General features: G+C 31.5%; 1 protein-coding gene and 1 long non-coding RNA gene across 5 annotated transcripts; both read left to right on the top strand.

Annotated features, from left to right (window-relative positions):
- The first annotated feature begins 4,065 nt into the window (after positions 1 to 4,065).
- Positions 4,066 to 4,874, top strand: LOC128286471 (uncharacterized). The gene is made up of 2 exons (XR_008277049.1): positions 4,066 to 4,297; positions 4,581 to 4,874. It is a non-coding gene; the product is annotated as an uncharacterized LOC128286471 (long non-coding RNA).
- An 8,752-nt stretch (positions 4,875 to 13,626) lies between these two features.
- Positions 13,627 to 19,117, top strand: LOC108461187 (CDPK-related protein kinase-like). Of its 4 annotated transcripts, none has more exons than XM_017760926.2 (11): positions 13,627 to 14,378; positions 16,119 to 16,249; positions 16,327 to 16,368; positions 16,454 to 16,562; positions 16,914 to 16,992; positions 17,074 to 17,370; positions 17,451 to 17,563; positions 18,015 to 18,119; positions 18,201 to 18,263; positions 18,370 to 18,537; positions 18,664 to 19,117. In XM_017760926.2, the coding sequence occupies exons 1-11, from the start codon at positions 13,875 to 13,877 to the stop codon at positions 18,802 to 18,804; spliced, it is 1,752 nt and encodes a 583-aa protein (XP_017616415.1). In that variant the 5' UTR covers positions 13,627 to 13,874; the 3' UTR covers positions 18,805 to 19,117. The 4 variants fall into 4 exon arrangements, with proteins under 4 accessions (XP_017616415.1, XP_017616414.1, XP_052880378.1 ...); XM_053024419.1 differs by lacking the exon at positions 13,627 to 14,378 and adding an exon at positions 15,011 to 15,369; XM_017760925.2 differs by having other exon boundaries at positions 16,914 to 17,370.
- Positions 19,118 to 20,208: the final 1,091 nt, after the last annotated feature.

Here is a 20,208-nt window from a genome sequence, read left to right as displayed (position 1 = left end):
ACACATGTTTAAAACAATAGATTTAATTTATTTTTTTAAAAGAAAACTCAGTTTGAAGAAACAAATAAACTCTCACATCCTACGTTCTATCCATGCCTCTCAAACACGGCCATGTTCGTCTGTTTTCCCCTACATTTGCGTTTCACACATGGCCTAGAGCCACGCACACAGCTTGGACACACGGTCGTGTGGCTCCTATACCTTACTCTTTCGCATCACACACGGCCGAACGTATGGCCGTGTGGATCCTTCGCACAAGGCTTGGAGTCTCGCACAGAGTCGTGTGGCTCTTGCACCTTCACCCTTCACATAGCACACGGTTTGGGGCTTCACACATGGGCTAGTTACACGGCCGTGTGACCCCTAAAACTTAAAAATCATAGTTTTGTCTTATCTTTTATTATTTTATGCAAATCAGTCCTTGAGTAGGTTTTCAATGACATCTAGAGAACTAAATTATGCAATTAGGTTCTAGACTAGGATTAGAATGATTAAATATATGGATGAATGAATTTATGATCTTAATTACTTTTGATTAATTGTTTGATCTGTGAATGATTTTATGTTTATCAATGTTATATATGCCGAATGAACGCCGCGTATACTTAAATGATTAAACTATTGATAGATGGATATAATCATGAATGTCGTTATTTTACAATAAATTAGAATATTGAATGTACTAATGATTGAATGAATGTATGCATTAAAAAAATGATCGCATTGCATATGCATGGGGGGACGATATGGTAATAAAGAAGTTCTGGCAGTTTAATAATTTGCACTATCTGATGGTATAACCACATATCTGTTTTGGCAGCTTGACTGCAACTTAGTGGCTTGACCACATATATCTGACCTGGCAGTTTAACTGTAAATTGATAAACCATCGTTGTTGGGCAACCTGAGGTGGCAGGTCATCGTTGTCGGGTAACCCTAGATGACTTAATTGGTGTTTTTGGATGAGGGGTTCTGGGGAACTCCCTATTTGGAGAGCTGGTGGTTGAGGGTAGGATTTTTTATTGTTAAAAGATCACGGCTTGATACATTGAGCATACTCATGAAAAGTATGTATTGAAACGTTTGAACTGTTACATGTGCATATGGTTATTATGGAAGATATAATGATTTGATAACTAAATTCGTCTGATTGGTTGAATGTTGAATATCGCTTGCTTAAGTAGCAAGCCCGAATTATCGTACTGAGTTGACTGATATGTGAAATTGATTGCTATTCGTAATGTTTATAATCGAATATTGAATTGGTATATTGTAGAGGAACTCACACTAAGCTTCCTTAGCTCACTCCCCTTATTTTTCATCTCTTCAGATAACCCAACAAACTAGGATGCGGACTTGACATGCAGAGGGTCTCAGTTTGTTCTCACCAATGATTTATTATTAATACGATTATCATTTTATGTTATTAAAAACCGTGGTTTGGGACAACTACTTTTAATTACATTAATTATGATGCATGTTATTAATAGGTATTTATATAGATGGAATGGTCCATACTTAATATTACTTGTTGATAATGATTTTAGTATGTTGTTAATTTATTAAGTGTTTTACACATTAATTATTATGCAAAGATTATTGATTTATTTTCCGTTACTAAGTTAAAATTAATTTTAATTGATTAATATGAGATATTCACTATTATACAACAAGTTTATAATTGAGAATAGGTTTGAGTAAGATATTAAGACTTCAATTTTTGCAAATATTACCAAAATCTCAAATTATATCATTGGACTTCTATTATTAATAATTAAGTCATTTATACTAATTTCATTTAATATTTTTAATGTAAAAGCTACTTCAACTTGCATACTGTACTTATGTTTTGAACATAATCAACCTTCCAAAATTATTGTAAGTCGCAAATGCCTTTTCATTGAAATTTCTTAATGGAATTAATATAAATGATTTAATTTGTTAATAATAAAATTTTAATAATCTAATGTAATAAAATTAAAATTTTGTGACTTAAATTTAATTACCTTATAAAAACCAAAATGACTCGTGTACCACAAATATGTATGTATGAATTACAGTGTTTGGATGACTAAATAAAAATCCAAAACCTCTCATGTTTTCTTATACATATCACTCCCTCTTTTAGCTTTCTTTTCATTTCACAATCATATTTGGGTATTTCTATTAAAAAAATAATATATTTAAAGCTCATGTTTGTAACATCCCTAACACATCTACGTTATCGAATTTGGGTTACAAAGTATTACGGCACATATCAAAACTATTTACACTATCGAAACCATCTTTTTTTTAAAAAAAAGGCGGTCGACTTTTTATTTAAAAAGAAAACGAAAAATGGGAGAGTCACCACCAATCTTTTTTTATGAGGTGTAATCGGGTCACCTTGTAATTGATCATTTTAATAAAACGTTTTGATTTACTAAAACAACAATTTTGGTCTACGAAATTCGAGAAAACGAGTTCGGAAGTCAGTTACATACGAGGAAAGATTAGCACACTTGTAATGCCCAAAATTGATACCTAGTTGATTAATTAATGTCTTAATGTCGAAAGTTGAAAACTCGAAAAGAATTTAAAATACGATCCCCTTTTTGGTGTTGATTAAAAAAACTTGTACAAATTGAAACGAGCATTAAAGGCCCTCTCGTCCCGAGATAACAAAATGTCACATCCCGTAAGTTAGGACACGACATTTGAACCCTCGAAAACAAGCTTGCCTTTATATTGTTTTATTTTCAAAATGGTATTTTGATTTTCAAAAAGATATTCGATCGTTCGGATCCAACGAGAGAAATCAAAACCCCGTAAGTTAGGGTACGACCTTCTCGAGTTTCTGAACGCGGAATATTACCTTTAATTTATATTTAAAATTCATATATTTTAAAATTTTGAAAGGATATTTGGCTATTTAGGTTCGACGAGAAAATCAAAACCCCGTAAGTTAGGGCACAATTTCTCGAATCTCCAAAATGCGAAACATTGTCTATTTTCAAATTTTCCCTTTTTTACGAATTTGGGTAGAAATTAATGTAATATTTAAAACGATACATGAATGAAATGTTGTATTAGCAAATGGCACTAATTAAAACAACGCATGAGTATCGTGTAATGTACGCTATCTTAACAATAATATGAATAATCAAAGATGAATAAAATAAACAATAGTAATGACAATAATAACAAAGTAATAAATAAATATAAATATAAATATAAGGGAAAAGAGTTTATAAAATATTGGAAGTAAAGAACCAAATTAAAATATAAATGAAATTTAAGGTGCAATTTGTAATAAAATGTAAATAAAACATGTAAATAAATAATAACAATAATGATAGATAATAATAATAGTAATAGTAGTAATAATAATAATAATAAATAAAAGCAAGTAGGAAAAAAATGAAATATAAAATGCATAATAAAAGGAAATAAATCAATTTGAAATATTAAAAAAGTAAGTAACAATAAATAAATAGATAAATAATAAAGAAAAAATAAAGAAAAGCCATAAATGGTCGAAATTAAATAAATGAAGACCAAAGTGGAATTAAAATGAAATTAAAGGCCTAAATCATAATAAAATAAATGCCTAAAGGATTGAATTGAGTTCAAAATAAAAATTAGGGCCTAAATTATAATAAAATAAATGCCTAAAGGATTAAATCAGAAGTTAAACAAAATTTAGGGGATAGATTTAAAAGTAAAAAAAGAAAGGGGAGATTAAGGGGGAAAATAAAACGCGCGCAAAAAGGACAAGGACCAAATTGGAAATATTCCTTGTCCCAAAAACGCACCTTTTAACAAAGGACTAAATTGAAATAAAAATAAAATTATTGGGCAGAAACTAAAAATGAAAGAAACTGGATTGCAAAATAATTAAAAAGCGGAAGGGCTAAAAGTGAAATTGCCCATTAATTAAAAACACGTGGATCCTCTGGACGGGTCGGGTCAGTGCATGGGTTGAGCATGAAACGACACCGTTTTAGCACTTTTTCTTTGGCCCAAAACGGCGCCGTTTTGAATAAGCTATATATCAAATTTTTTTGCTAAAGCTTCATTCTTCCTCCATTTAAAAAATAAAAAACAGAAGATTTCTCTCAAACTCTCTCCCCCCTTCTAAACTCCGATCAATGTCCAGTCGTCGGACCACCGTGGCGACCGCCAGTCGCCGGCGATAGCGCCGCCGTCTACGGTGGTCGAAAAATCGAAAAAGGCCATTTTTTTTGGCTTTTTGACTTCCCCAATCCAAAAATACCATCTTTCATCGGAGATGGCGGCCTCAGCTCCCTCCATGACGGTACAAAATAAAAAAAAATAAGATTTTGACCCTTTGTACTGTTTATTTCTTTTAAAAAAACGAATGGAAACGGATAGCAAACAAAAATATTAAAAGAAAGAACCACCTTCGTCCCTTTTGTTTCGATTTGCTTTGTATTTGAATCTCTATGAACTATTTTCGTATTCCATATCTCGTAAAAAAATACATTGCGTTTGTGATGGCTTTTTATAGCCTATTTCTTTACAAAAATTGCTATTTGTTTTTTTGCTCTTTTTATGTTGTTGTGCTGTTGTCTTTGCAGGTATGGAGGCCACCTGTGGATGTACGGAGGTTGACGTGGCGGTGGAGGCAGCAGAAGGGTGCGACGACAACTCTAGCCCTAAGGGTTTTTGTTTGGCTAAGGATGTTAGAGTTTTGGGCCATCGGGCTTGTAAAATTTGATGTAAATGGACATTGGACTTATTTAATTTATTTGGATTTGGTTTTTATTTTTGTTTTTGGTTTCTGTATGGTTTGGGCCCCGGGCAAATTGGGCTTTCTACATACACCATTAAACCACTCATTTAATAAATTAAATAAGCACATTCAAATTGTATTTTATTTATGTCAAAATCATATTTACGGCCTTAAATCAAACTTACGAGGCTTTAAAATTGGTTTCGAAACAATTCGAGACTAATTACAACCAAAACAGAAAAATATGCAAAAAAAATTGAAAATTTTAAAAACTGGGGTCACATGCCCGTGTTGCTAGATCATGTAACTAACTATGATCGTGTGGAAAATCCTACACATAAAATTAATAAGACACATGGCTGTGTGGCATAGCCCAGACTGTATGCACCTTAAAAAGCTTCTAAAACAAGGCAAACTTTCATCTAACACCTAAGTACCAAGCCAAATCAAAATCATCAATTTCCATACTTTAAAAACACATTCAAACAATCCTAAAGCATGCCAAAACATTCAATGTAAGTGTCAAACCAACGTGTCCTCATTGACACCACAATTGAAATGTTAAATAAATTTGCATTCAACCTTAACAAATTCATACATTTCACACATTCAAACATTAAGAACTACCAATATTATCAACACAACTTCATAGTATATATCAATTTAAATACCAATTCAACATGGCCATTAACATACTTCCAAAAGAACCAACTTATAATACATATACAAGCATTTACAACTTAAAATAAAACATGTCCAAACATTCACAAAATAAACATCCTACATACATTCCACATATAACCAACAACCAAAACTTTAAAATCTACCGATAGTAGTCGATGATATGTGTGAGCTCCGATGATCCGATCAATATGCTCAAAAAGTTCAAAATCTACAGAAAACAACAACAAAGTAAGTAAAGAACTACTTAGTAAGTTTTCACAATTTAACATATAACCTACCAAATTCATTTAAATGGCATTTGCACATAATAAATGAATTCAACCTTATCACAACATAGTCCAACAATTTCATGTTAGAAATGTTTAACTGTACATATAACCATAATTCACATCAAATAAATTTTATTATTTTGATGGATCTTTATAAAAGTAATCAATTATATAAGTCTAGAAATGGACAATGCTTGTATGAGCTATTCAAATACAGATTAAACATGTCAGGTTAGCCGTTCGGGCTATACCAATGAAATTACAGATAAACTACCTGGCCAAGGTTAGGTATACATGTAAAACGACAACGAATTACCTGTCCAGGATAAATCTATGTCACATGTACATTCGAGTCCGCAACACATGCAAGAACTCAATCCAGATCAAAAACTCAGATGGAAATCTCATGTAAGAACTTTTACTCAATCCATCGAAATTATCTCGGAATTTTAATATAAATTACATAGTTCATTTTGAGTCAACAATTTTCTAAAGTATATATATAACACCAATAACAATAATATTTATTGACAAATTGTACAAAAAAATCATAAAAACTTACCGAATTACGATAGCTATCTAGAACCAAAAACGATTACTCCATGACCTTCTCTTTTCCACGATTTATAACTGATGCACTCATTTCTTGATCTAAATGTAATAAATTAATTCAATTAACTAATTCAAACACCACACAGTACTTATATTCAAACCATTCCACCTTTAATTAAATTTCACACAATTACTCTTAACAATTTAACTTTATTCAGTTTAACCCATACTTCAAATTTTAAATCAATTAACATAATTAAGCTAAAATCCCAATCAACTGAATTTCTAAATCTCAATAATAGCCCATAAATTCTAAATTTTATCATAAATCGATGAACTTTTCCTAATTTAACATTAAAACTTAGGTTATTTGGACCTAATTGTAACAATCTCAAAAACATAAAATTTACCAAAAATGAAAATGATGATAATTTCTTCTTTTATTTTCAGCAACAACTAACAAAGATGAAGATAATTTCTTCCTTTTCTTTATTTGTTAATGTTTTATTTTATAATTACCTATTTACCCTTATAGTTAACACCTATTTTAATCAATTCAAGCCCACAACCGTCCATCATAAGTCTTCATGGAATAATTACCATTTAAGGCCATAAAATTCAAATTACTTAAAGCCTACAACCGTCCATCTTAAGTCTTCATAGAATAATTACCATTTAAGGCCATAAAATTAAAATTACTTTAACCATTTAATGTTTTAACTCAACTAATAACCACCAACTTTCACAACTTTTATCCTTTAAGTCTTTTTTACTTAATTAACTAAATAAATGTTAAAATTTCTTGATCAAACTCTAATATAACATTATAGATTTCCTATAAATATTAATTAATCAATAAAACACTGACTAGAGGTGTGCATGGGCCGGGCCGGGTCGAGTTTGGGCCGGCTCATAAAAAATTTCGACTGTTTTTAAGGCCGGGCTTGCCCGACCGAAATATGGGCCTAGAAATTTGTCCAAGCCTGCCTGAAAAAATGGTAGGCAGAGCACTGCCCGGCCCGCAATATTAATTTTTTGCTTTTTTTATTAAATAAAAAACTTTAAAATATAATAAATCAAATACATTTAAAACATAAAAACAAATATTAAAACAAAAAACAAATAAAAAATAAGACTAAAATAATTCTTAAAATAATACATAAATTAAAAATAAAATAAAAAGTAATTATATTAAAATTGAAAAATTGAAACAAATTAAAATTAAATTAAGAACTAAATTATATTAATAACAAAAGTTTTACAATATTAAAATAACATTAAAAACAACAAAAAGAGTAAAGTAAAATACTAAAGTTACTTAAAATTAAAAAAAAAAAATTTAAAAAAATTTAATATTAAAATCGGGCCAGGCCCGGGCTAAAAAAATCTTACCCGAGGCCTGGCCCATTTTCTAAACGGGCCTCGTTTTTTGTCCAAGCCTATTTTTTGGGCCTATATTTTTACCCAAACCCTCCCATTTTTCGGGCGGGCCTTCGGGCCGGGCCGCTCGGCCCATGCACACCTCTAACACTGACTTACTAGCTGTAATTGTGGTCCCAAAACCACTATTCACGATACCGCTAAAAAACGAGATGTTACAATGTCTTAATTGTCAATTGGGAAAAAAATTTAAAAAGGAATTTGGGTATTTTATTTTAAGGTATTAGAGTACTTTTATTATATCAACGGACTAGAAGGAACTTTTGCCTGCTTTAATGAAATTTGGAATTGAAATGTAACTCAATAGATAACTTATAATTCTTTGTTTCTTTTAGAGATTATTTTGTTGATTCCAAGGATTCCTCGTTGAGTAATTTTCCATTGTGTCTTATTGAAGGGGACAATCAAATATATATATACATGATTATTGTTTATGGAATTGATGTTCTTAGTAGGCTATATGCATGCTGGACATGTGTATTATTTTGATATGCTTGTTGGACGTCATGGCCCCCACATACGAACACCTTGGGTATGTGCGAACTGGGACCGCAAACTCCCCTTGTCAACCTCCCACTATAAGGCTGCATGCATTCATCTGGTAGGGCCTAACCAGGTGCGGGTAGGCGACCAGAACCTAATCTGATTTTCGGGTTGATAATCATAAATACGTAACACCCCCAAAAAGACCATTCTTGATTGTTAAAATTTCATTTTAAAGATACATTGCTTCTATCTTCATGCAATATTTTCACTTATAAACATGATTTTTCAGAATCTTGAAGTAGATGAAATTATTTTTATCGGAGTTTAATAAAAATGGCAAGAACAAAAGTCCATGATTGTTGATTAGTGGAAGAAGTAGGATTCGCAAGGAATCAAATTTAAGAATAATTTCAATTAAAAATTTGAACACAATTTTTTTGTCAGTCTGCCGATTGTTATATCTCTCATACTAATAGGGACATGTAACAAGTCAGAAAGCCATTTAAGAGACGAACTCCTCCACCTACTAATAAAAGGTTACCAAAAGCTTCACCTCCTGTCCTAATCATTAGGCAAACATGAGGTAGTCATTCAGGGAGATTAACCACCCATTCCTCTAAACTCCTAGTCTTCTGTATCACAAGCATCCTCGTCCCATCGAAGATATCTGGCTCACGCATTCTGCAATGATGACTCAATGGCAGGTCCAACACGCTAACACTATCCTACATGGGACCCAACTTATAAATACCCCTAAAGGCAATGAAGAAGAGATCAGCTCCTAAGCATACAAAACCTACAGTCTGCCAATTTGCTCCCAGCACTTAGCCTCTAGACTCTCTCCGTTTTCACTGTTTGAAATCTTCAACTCTTCGTCCCAACTGGGTTAATCAGCTTTCATAGTCACCACCACATCTTCCTCTTTACTACTCCCTTATTGTACCACTGTGTCAACACTAGTGGTTCAACCAATCAAAGATTTTATTTACTAAGATCCCTAAAAAAAACAAAAAAAATACTTAAAAGCTCAAACCCAAATGTCTTCAACTCAAAATAACCTAAAACTAAAATTACCTTAAACTTAAAATTTAATATTAGCTTGAACTTTGAGATAAAATCAATATGGAACCAATATATACTACATTTTTTCCTCACAAACTCTGAAATTATGGTTCATTGTTTTTAAAGTTGTTTGATATGATGCTAGAATTGTACCATCTTTCCGGAAATTAAACATGTACTTTAAATGAAACATCGTTTTAGCCTAACATACTTATTTTATTTCTACACGAGAAATTTGTACCCAAAAAAGAAAGAAAAGAACAGGATTAATACTGGGAAATCGATGAAAACTGAAAAGAGGCTGATAAAAAACTGCAATGAATGCAAGAAGGTAATTGCAAGCTCGCAGTGATGTACCCAAGTCATTGATTTGATGCATAATATAGTAGTGGCGAACCAAAGAATTGAGGCGAATATATGATTATGCATTACACGTATGCTCCATCATGGAGGTGTGGGTGCAAGTAAAGACATCAAATATATGATTAATTTGTGTCAGTAAGGAGTTCAATGTCTAAGGATGAAATTATAAAATCGCTGAAGAGGTTAGAAATAAATTATGAATTTCAAAACATCAAAGTGAAATTTTACTATTATATTAATCTCTAATTTCACAAAAATTGAAAGGATTAAATGGAGATTTACGATTTTGAGGTGCTAAGGCCTCTGCTTGCATTCATTGTTTACGCATTTGTGAATGCCTCTTTTATAAAGTCTCGAATTTAAATTTTGTGAATAAAAGACCGCCAAAATTTTATTGTATGTTTAGAAATTTAATTGATTTGATTTTGAATTTAATTAGGGTTTAATGTAATTGTTAAAGTAGAGTTATATATATATAGATTGAATAAAATTATGTTTCTACGTCATCCTTTATCCATTTTCAATAATAGAATGATAAATCAGATTTTTCCTCTTGATTTTTAATTTTTTACTCTTGAAAGAATTTAAATTCAACTAAAAATGCTAAAAATCATGAGTAAAAATCTAATTTATCATTCTCCTATTTGAATCTCCTATTTGAAAGAAATAAAGATGACGTGAAATCATAGAGCCATACAATTATTTATCACGGAGAAAGGCTATCACCATCAATATACAGAGTTATAATTATGCATGTATTGAATGGTTAATGTCTTCTCTTTTTCAGTCATCAACGGTGGCTGTGCTTGTTGCTTTCAAAAGGGGTTGAAGGTTAGGGCTAAGGAAAAAATATTGAGAAATCAAAAATGGATTTAGACCATAATGTCAAAAAACAAATTTAAAAATTAAGATTATTTCAATAGAATTAAAAAAAAAATTATATTTAAAATAGTGAAAATTGATTTAAAGTTTTATAAAAATAATTTTAAAAATAATATTAATTATTATGGTAAGAATAAATTCACATCACACACATAAAAATTAATATCCCAAAAAACATTGAAATAAAGACTTATCACTAATTTTTCAAAGCCTCAAGCTCGAACAGGTTCTATATATGGTTGACTAGTCCAAACATGAGTTTCTTGAAACCATAGTTGTCCATTTTCATTGTTGATTATCTTAATTCCTTGTATTCCCAAACAACACCAAATTTCACTTTCATCAATTTGGTCCAATGTTTCATACGAGGATTAAAATTATGTATTTGAATATGAATATACCTTAATTATAAAAAATTAAAATAAAATAAAATTTCAAATAACATTCAACAACATATAATTTAAAATTTCAAAAACTTGATGCTTCTCATTTTCATCAATATGGAAAAAGAAAATTTGCAAAATAAATATTGAAAAAAAAAGTAAAGTATTTGCAACAAGAGAACTTTGATCAAAGGCAAGGAATAAATTCACATCCCCTCATGGTTTCCCTTTAAATGGTCAGAATAAAAAAGAAAAATGGGGTCCCTATATGTCAAAAAAGAAAGTGTTTTTTTTTTCTCATAACAATGAAATCTTTTTTTCTGCCATTTAGTGGGGGATCCCACTTGTAACTTTTTTTAAATAAATTAACAATGATGATAGTGGGAATTTTGATAAAGTTTATATTCCTTTTGATATTGATTTATATAAATAAAAGATTAAATTATGTTATTCATTTTGTAAAATTCAATTTTCGATATTATCATATATATATATATATATATATAAAATGTGATGTCGATTTATTATTTTTATATATTACTTATAAAAAAGTTTATTGATGGATTTAATAACTATTGTTTCGTTAATATTAAAATTTTAAAATTCAAAAATATAAAGACTAAAGTTGATTGATTTGAAAAGTACGTAGATTAAATTGAATAAATTAAAGTATAGAGGGTGAATCAATAACTTATGCAAAGTATAGGACTAATAGTGTGAATATGTAGAGTGTAATTTCTTTTCATTAAAAATAGTAGGCTAGTAGCAAAAATAAACACCCTTTCAATAAAGTAGCTCATGGACTGCATGTGAGTTAATTTATGGACTTAATTTATCCAATATCTCAAAATAATGTTAGTAATTGTATGGCCGAAATAATTGAATTAATAGCTGAGTCGATAATACTTTAAGAATGTAATCGCTTTGTGTTGTTCTTTTTATCAAAGAAAAATTAATTTCGTACCTCAATTATTAATAATGTTATTTTTTTGTACTTAATTAATCATGTTTAAATTAAAAGATTAATGTCAAAACTTATTTATTTTTATTAGATTTAGAAAAAGTGAAAAAGTTGCATCAAATGAAAATATAATATGCGAAAAAGAGAAAACTACAATATATGTTTTCTTTTTAGGCAATTAACGTTATAATTTTAATAGTGAGGTCAAACACTTTAATTTAAAATTCCCAATTAGGTTTCATAATTTTTGTGTGTATATATTTATGTTATATTTCAATTTTTAATCATATAATAATATAAATACAATATAAATGATTAAATCTATAAAAGAAAGTCGAACGTGATATTTTAGTAAAGGTGTTGAGCTTTAATCAGACGATATCAAACATTTCCTTCGATTTACATATTTTGTTAATTTAATTTTTTAGTTAAATTTAATCATTAATCTTTAAAAATTAAATTATTTTTAATGAAAATCTTAACTAAAATATTAATTTTCTTAAAAGACATTGGCATGACAATTTACGTGACAGTCTATGTATATTTCATGCTAATATGATATGTTGGTTTTCTATGTATTTTTAAAATTATTCTAGCAATAATTGTTTTATAATTTTAAATTTATAAATCTTCAATTTAGGGTTGAGCAAAAATCGTTCAAACTGAAAAGCGATGCAAATCAAGATATTTAAACAATTTATGGAATGTAACTTTAGGGATCGCGATTACTCAAAAATCGAATCCAATTATATTTTTTATTTCCATGATATAAAAATAAATATATTTAAAATAGTGAAAATAATTTAAAATTTTTAAAAATTATTATCTTTTAGAAATATTTTTGAAAAAGAACTTGAAAATTTGTCAAACAATATTCAAAATCCATAAAACAAAGCTCATTTCATCAAAACAAGTCTAAAAAATCAAAACAAAAAATTAATAAAAAAAACTAAAAATCAAACTGAATTATGATGGACGGATCTAGGGGTGAAGCCAGAAAAATTTTTTAGAGCGGGCCGGATGAAATTTTAATTTTTTATAGTTTATATTTTTATAATTTGTAAAGGATTAAATTGAATTTTTATAATTTTAGGGAGGACCAAAGTAAAATTTTACCTTTACTAATTTAAAATTTTTTAAAAATTTTAAGGGCCTAAAATAAAATTTACCATTTTAGGGGGGCCACGCCCATGCCACCCCTGTCTACGCCATTGGACGGATCAAAAAATCTAAACAAACCTGATGAAATTGAAATCAATTTCTAAAAAATAAGAACAATATTTAATTTATACAATATAAAATAATTAGTAAAGGTGAAAGCTTGAACATCCTCACCCACAGCCCTAATTAAAAGAATAATTTGGAAATGAGTTTTGAAATAAATATTAAATTATGAATTGAATAAAAGAAAATTGGTATTGGAGGTGAAGGTAACATGTAATGTCCATGAATAAGAAATAAAATTGTAATTAATAAAGTAGAAGCAAATGAAAACAAAATTAATATCTCCATGCATGCAAAATTATAGGGATCATAAAATAAATTAAATAATTTCATTTGGTTGGTATTAAAATAATTACATGTTTTCAATGTTTTATATATATATATGTTTGAAGGTCAATGAAGTTTGTGGGGGCATTCACAGCCAATCAGGCACCAAATCTATTACACACTGCTCTAGGGACAAAATGAAATTTTAATATTTAATAAATTAAATTTAATATTATTATAATTAATATTTAGCATTTATTTATGGTATTATTGTTATTAGTGATGAATATAAATAAAAGAACACGGTCATGTGCAGCTCACGTGCATAACAGGCATCTAAAGCTTACATTTTGATTCACTTTCACTTGTTTCCTCTTCTTCTTCCTCTTGCAGCAACAAACGACAGCAAAATCTCACTTTTTTTTTTTTTTTAGTTCTCTCTTTATTTATTGTTATAAAAGTTTTTCCTCTGATTCTTACAGTCAGCTGAAACCCCAAAAAAAATCTCTCAAATGCAAAGCTCGTTGTTGATTTCTTGATCTTCTTCTTCTTCTTCTTTTTTGACAATGGGAGCCTGCACTTCAAAGCCTTCAAAGCCAAACTCATATGCCACAAGAGAGAATCACCACAATGACTATCCTGCCACTTCCCAATTACCCAAATCCCCTCCTCCTCCTCCTCTTCTCCCTCCGACCACACCTTTCCTCCCTTTGTACACCCCAAGCCCTGCCCACCACCACCAAAAACCCAAGACTCCTTCCACTCCTCTCAGGTTTTTACGTCGTCCTTTTCCTCCTCCTTCTCCCGCCAAGCACATTCGGGCTGTGTTGAGGCGCCGGAAGTCTAATAAGAAAGCCGAAAATGAGGGTAAAATTGTTGAAGGAGATGAAGAAGAGGAGGAAGGAGTTGACTTGGATAAAAGATTTGGGTTTTCAAAGGAGCTGAAGAGTAAGTTGGAAGTCAAAGAAGAAGTTGGCAGAGGGCATTTTGGCTATACTTGTTCTGCTAAGTTTAAGAAAGGAGAGTTTAAAGACCAGCAGGTTGCTGTTAAAGTTATTCCCAAATCCAAGGTTTGGTCTTTTGTTTTTGTTTTTTTTCAAAGTTCATTCCTTTTGACAATGTATGCAATTGTAAATGTTTGATACTTTCTTCTTCGTGTTTATAAGATTAAATGAGAGATTCTTTGTTTTCTTATTAGATTTTGAGTTTTGGCTACAACTGACTTTCTATTTTGTTCATGATGGATAATTTACTGTTTCAGAACCCTTCTAGAGGAAGAAAATAAGTTTCTATATCTTTAGTGTAAAACAACACTAAAGTGGCCAACTTGTTTGCTTATTTCTAGGTAAGTGGGATGAAGACTTTAATAGTTTGAATGTGACACGAAGAGAATATTGATAGAAATCATAGGGAAGTTTACTGTTCCAGAATTAGGTGAAATTTTTGGCTTTAATTCAGGGTAAAACAACATAAAGTGGCCAACTTTTTTCTTTGTTGATTTTTATGGGTTAATGGTTAGGATGTGATCATATAGTGCTACCATCCACCTGGTTAACTCCTGATTATTTTGATTTATAAAGCTTACCACATCTTTGTCTTGGGTGTTTGTTTAGGTCAAAACTTTGGACTATTTGATATTTTAAGCTCGCCACATCTGACTTTAATATTTTAGGCCTAAAAAGTGCATTCTTTTTGGGAATGAATATGGTATCTTTCATGTCCGGTCCATAAACACTAATCCTTTCGGACTTCGTAATTGCCCCTCCTAGCAATGTGACATCTGGGGTCCTAAAAGTTGCATCTTTGAATCATTAAGTTGTATGTCTGGGTGCTGGTGGAAGTGAATATTTTATGATAAGAAACTGCTGAAATTCTCTAGAGGATATTGACATATCTTTTTCTCTACACTTTGAATTGACAAGTGCTACTGAAGCACCACTATTCAATGGTTAAGAATAAATTGATTTATTGGAATGATCATGGTCAGGCAGAACCAGTCAACTAGTACCTTATTGTCTTGTACTGGCTTATACTTGCAACCAAGACGGAAAAAAACAAATGGTTGTAGTTAGATTGCACATCCATTGTCTGTGTTTGTTTAGATTGCACATCCATTGTCTGTGTTTGTTGCATGATTGCACCGAAAATTTTATGTCATCAATTGACCTTGAAGCAATGCTTTGAACTTTTGCAAGGCAGAGAGAAACATTCTACTATTGTTTCTTTCTTATTCTTTGATTAAGATGATATTTTGACTTAATTTACCCCGACTAGCAAGATGGCTTAAGATGTAACTACTAATAAATTGTTACGTAGCCTTCTTTCTTCCTCTTGTGTATTAATCTTTGATTGCGATGGTCCCTTCTTAAATGGAAAAAGAATAGGAACAGATAAGGATGGATTTCCTTTCGCAACCTGCTGCCGAGTAGAACTGATGAAAATTTCTCAATATAGGCCCTCTTTTTTTTTTTTATTCCAACTCACTTTATCAAAGCAAAGATTTGTTGTAATATGCTGTTCTGGGTGGTTTCGATTTGTTAGTATTTGTTTAAGGACAACTAAAATGCACTGAAAACGGAATGAAGGCAGAGGTGGCTTCTATTATTCATTTTCTATTTTCATCAAATCAATTAACAAATAGCCTGAAGCGAATGCCTTATATTTAGTTATCCTAGATGCAGTTTGTTTGTTGGGAAAAACAAGTTCTAGTTAATGTTTGATGAAGATAGATTATGATCGTGTTCTTTTTCTACTTTTTCCCTTGGTTTGTCTTTATGTGTTTTTCTTGTGACAATTTATTTATGTGTCAGATGACAACAGCTATTGCAGTTGAGGATGTAAGAAGGGAGGTGAAGATATTGCGAGCCCTGACAGGACATAACAATCTAGTGAAATTCTATGATGCATTTGAAGATCATGATAATGTCTATATAGTAATGGAGTAAGCTCAAGACATGCACTGCCACTTACGTGATCTTATTTTAATTAAAAGTTTGAGTAACATGATTGAAATTACAGGTTTTGCGAAGGAGGTGAGCTTTTGGATAGAATTCTTGCCAGGTGATTGTTCTTGTAATAGATGGCTAAAATTTTAAGAATGGTTTATTGTATGGCCTCTAACTTGAAAGTGAAATTATGCTTGCAGGGGCGGAAAATACTCGGAAGATGATGCAAAAACTGTGATGGTACAGATACTAAATGTTGTTGCTTTTTGTCATCTTCAGGGTGTGGTGCATCGGGACCTTAAGCCAGAGGTGGAGCAAATTCTCTTTTTTCTTAATAGTTAAAAGGAATAAAAGCATGAGTAGGTAGTGATCCTCAAATGCATTCTGTATGGTTTAATATAAACACAAAGCATACATAGATCATAGATGTGTAATGGGAGATATGGTTGACAATTTCCTATATTGAAAATTGACCTAATGAGGGGCTAGGCAAGTGTGTGCCTTCTGTCGGGTTAAAGTTGTAGGACATTTTTCATGCCACATCATCATGGCCGAGTCTGTTACCATCTTTTCATGATAGATACTCTGTAAATAACTTGTGACCTTTTATGTGTTTTTTACCGTTTTGAAGAATCTAAACTTAGCATATTTCTGGACCAGAACTTTCTATATACTTCTAAGGAGGGGAACTCTCAGCTTAAGGCCATAGATTTTGGATTGTCGGATTTTGTCAGACCAGGTTTTTACCCTTCTTGCTCAGCTTCCTCCTGCTTGACCTTTTGGGATTCTTTTAAATATCTAATGCTTATGGTTTTTCCAGATGAAAGACTTAATGACATTGTGGGAAGTGCATACTATGTGGCCCCTGAAGTTCTACATAGATCTTATGGTACAGAAGCTGATGTTTGGAGTATAGGCGTAATAGCATATATTCTTTTATGCGGTAGTCGTCCATTTTGGGCTAGGACCGAATCCGGAATTTTTCGAGCAGTCCTAAAAGCTGATCCAACTTTTAACGAAGTGCCTTGGCCTTCCTTATCTTCAGAAGCTAAGGACTTTGTTAAGCGCCTTTTGAATAAGGACCCCAGGAAAAGAATGACAGCAGCTCAGGCTCTATGTGCGTGCCTGGTTTTAACTACAATATTAGGTTGCTGCATCCTCAGGCTAGAGTAACGAGCTTTGCTCTTTTGTTCACAGGTCATCCTTGGATCCAGAATCATAATGATGTTAAGGTCCCTCTTGACATTCTAGTATTTAGGCTTATGAAGGCATATATGCGATCATCAACTTTACGGAAGGCTGCTTTAAAGGTGTGTATGCTAATGGGATGAAATTCTCTTCTACTTGTACTTTACCTATGCCACTGTGTAACACTTGGTCTTTTGACCACCATGCTCACACCAATAAATTTCGATTTTTCTTTGCTCAGTATTACTTCATTATATCTGTAATTTAGAATGTAAACTAGATAGTGCATGATTCATCAAGATCTGATGCCTAAGTGAAACCTATTAGTATGATGTGAGAAACTAAAATGATCTCATATGCTGCTATGCATGTTCTTTACTGAATGGTGTACTTCACCAAGGTCTTGGAGAATCTAGGACGTTTGTTTTACTACTAAGAGATAAGCCTTTAAAATAAACTCCAGAGAGTACTTTAACTTGGTTATGTCATTTATGATTCTCTGGTGGAAAGATCTGATACACTGATTCTTCTTACTAGAAATCATCAGTTTTTACGATTAATTCATTCCTGCAGGCACTGTCTAAGACATTGACTGAGGATGAACTCTTTTACATGAGAGAGCAATTTGCATTATTCGAGCCCAAAAATGGTAGCATAACCTTGGAGAATATTAAGACGGTTAGTCTCCGTTCCTGCCCCCACCTTTGATATGTTGTTAGATGATACTCTTTTTTTGATTATTTGTTTTCTTGATAGCAGGCCCTGATGAAAAATGTAACAGATGCAATGAAGGATTCACACGTTCCGGATTTTCTTTTCTCAGTATGAATGCAGTTATTCTTTCTTTTATGTAGCCATTCCTCGATTATATGGTCATCAATAAGTAGCTTATTCAAGTCCCTTCCATTTAATTTCCATTGCATGACAGCTTAATGCACTTCAATACAGAAGAATGGGTTTTGAAGAATTTTGTGCAGCTGCATTAAGTGTTCATCAGCTTGAGGCGCTTGATCGTTGGGAACAACATGCCCGTTGTGCATACGAGCTTTTTGAGAAGGATGGAAACAGGCCTATCGTGATCGAGGAACTTGCTTCTGTAAGTTTGGAATTTTTTAGATAAATAATAGTTTCCAATCAGTGTTATGAATTATGATACTAAACTGGAAAATGCATCATCAAATGCAACCTCTAAAGTAGCAACTCTGTACTTAAAACTATTCAGGAACTTGGCCTTGGACCCTCCATTCCGGTTCATGCTGTTCTTAATGACTGGATAAGGCATACGGATGGGAAGTTAAGTTTCCTTGGGTTTGTGAAGTTGTTGCGCGGTCCATCCAGTCGAGCCCTTGCGAAGGCACAATGATGTCGCAAGGGATGTTGGTCACTCAAGGCAGTACTAATAATAATGCCATGTTGGTCGAATATCGAATACAATCGGACAAGATGTGGCTTTGATTCCGTGTAAAACTGGATATCGATCTCTCTTTAAAGTCGAGAGACTCAGGAAGCATGCTTCTTTTAGACATCTGAGGCCTAACATCATCAGCTCAGATTATGAGGCTTCAATTTTATGCTAATTCTTTTGAGTTTGAAAGTCAGAAAAGATATCATTGACAATCACTATGTAATATAATATATATATATATAGTTTGCATTACTTGAATGGGTTATATCTATATTTGGCCTCTTTGATTGTTTTTTATATATGCTTTATAGTATGTAGTTTACTAAAATACTTCATAATTTTCATTAATTCATATGGTGCAATCAAAGGTTGCTTTAGTCCTAAATACACCAGGCTCTTGGAGCTATTAAAACCTCACTGAAATAGAAATATGCTTTTATATATATATATATATATATATATATATATATATATTTATATTTATGGCTATTAAAATTAGAAAGAATCATATTAGGAGAGATGACTGTTTTCCATTCTAGTGTATAAAAATTAATCCTTTAAAATTAGGAAAAAAAAAGAGAGAAAAAGTACATGTTTTCTGTTATTCTACTTTTCTATTCCTTCAATTTTTCATCTTTCTAGTTTTCTTTTCATTCTATCTAGCAAAGTCTTAAGGTTTTAAGTTTGAGTATTCTGAATGTTGCGAGACTTTTGTTATCATTAAATCCATTAACTAGGTTTTTTGTGAGTAATATTTGGAAAGAATGAGCTTATATTGCATTACACATGCAATAATAAGTTTGTCATGTTGAAATATGTATATATTTTAAATTTATTTAGGTAGATAAATCTTATTTGGATAGATAAGTTTTATTCATATTCTAGAAATATTTTTATTTTATCTTTTAGTAGTTTACTAGAATAAGGGAACTATTTTCTTTTTATGTTTTAGTAGTTTATTAGAATAAAGGAACTATTTTCCCAATTAGGATTAGGACTTTTTTTTTCTCTATTTAAGTTCAATTCTTTAGTTAATAAGAGAAGTTGAATAAAATCTTTCATGGCATCTGAGCTAGGTTAAAATCTCTAGTAACATCATGGTTAAAACAGCCTTCACTGGAGATAAGAGATCCAGCAATCAAACAGAGGAAAAAAGTTCTACAGTTGAAACAACTACCGAGAGTACAATGACTCAAGGGACGAGGCGTCTCACCTTTCTTTTCAACTGACATCTCACAAGTTGAATGGCAAGAATTATCTGGAATGGTCGCAATCAGTAAAATTAGCAATTGATGGGCGCGGCAAGCTAGGTCATTTAAATGGAGAAGTTGAGTAACCACGGTGGGTGATCCAAAGATGAGC

The sequence above is a fragment of the Gossypium arboreum genome, chromosome 13, assembly GCF_025698485.1.
Source record: "Gossypium arboreum isolate Shixiya-1 chromosome 13, ASM2569848v2, whole genome shotgun sequence".
NCBI lineage: Eukaryota > Viridiplantae > Streptophyta > Magnoliopsida > Malvales > Malvaceae > Gossypium > Gossypium arboreum.
The sequence above is the reverse complement of the archived record's forward strand: the minus strand, read 5'-3'. Positions and strand labels throughout refer to the sequence as shown.

Excerpts from the sequence above, each read along its gene's own strand:
- LOC108461187 (XM_017760925.2), top strand. The coding sequence starts at position 13,875 with ATGGGAGCCTGCACTTCAAAGCCTTCAAAGCCAAACTCATATGCCACA. Across the intron at positions 16,250-16,326 it reads AATGTCTATATAGTAATGGA|GTTTTGCGAAGGAGGTGAGC; the intron begins GTAAGCTCAAGA and ends TTGAAATTACAG. Across the intron at positions 16,563-16,913 it reads ATCGGGACCTTAAGCCAGAG|AACTTTCTATATACTTCTAA; the intron begins GTGGAGCAAATT and ends TTTCTGGACCAG.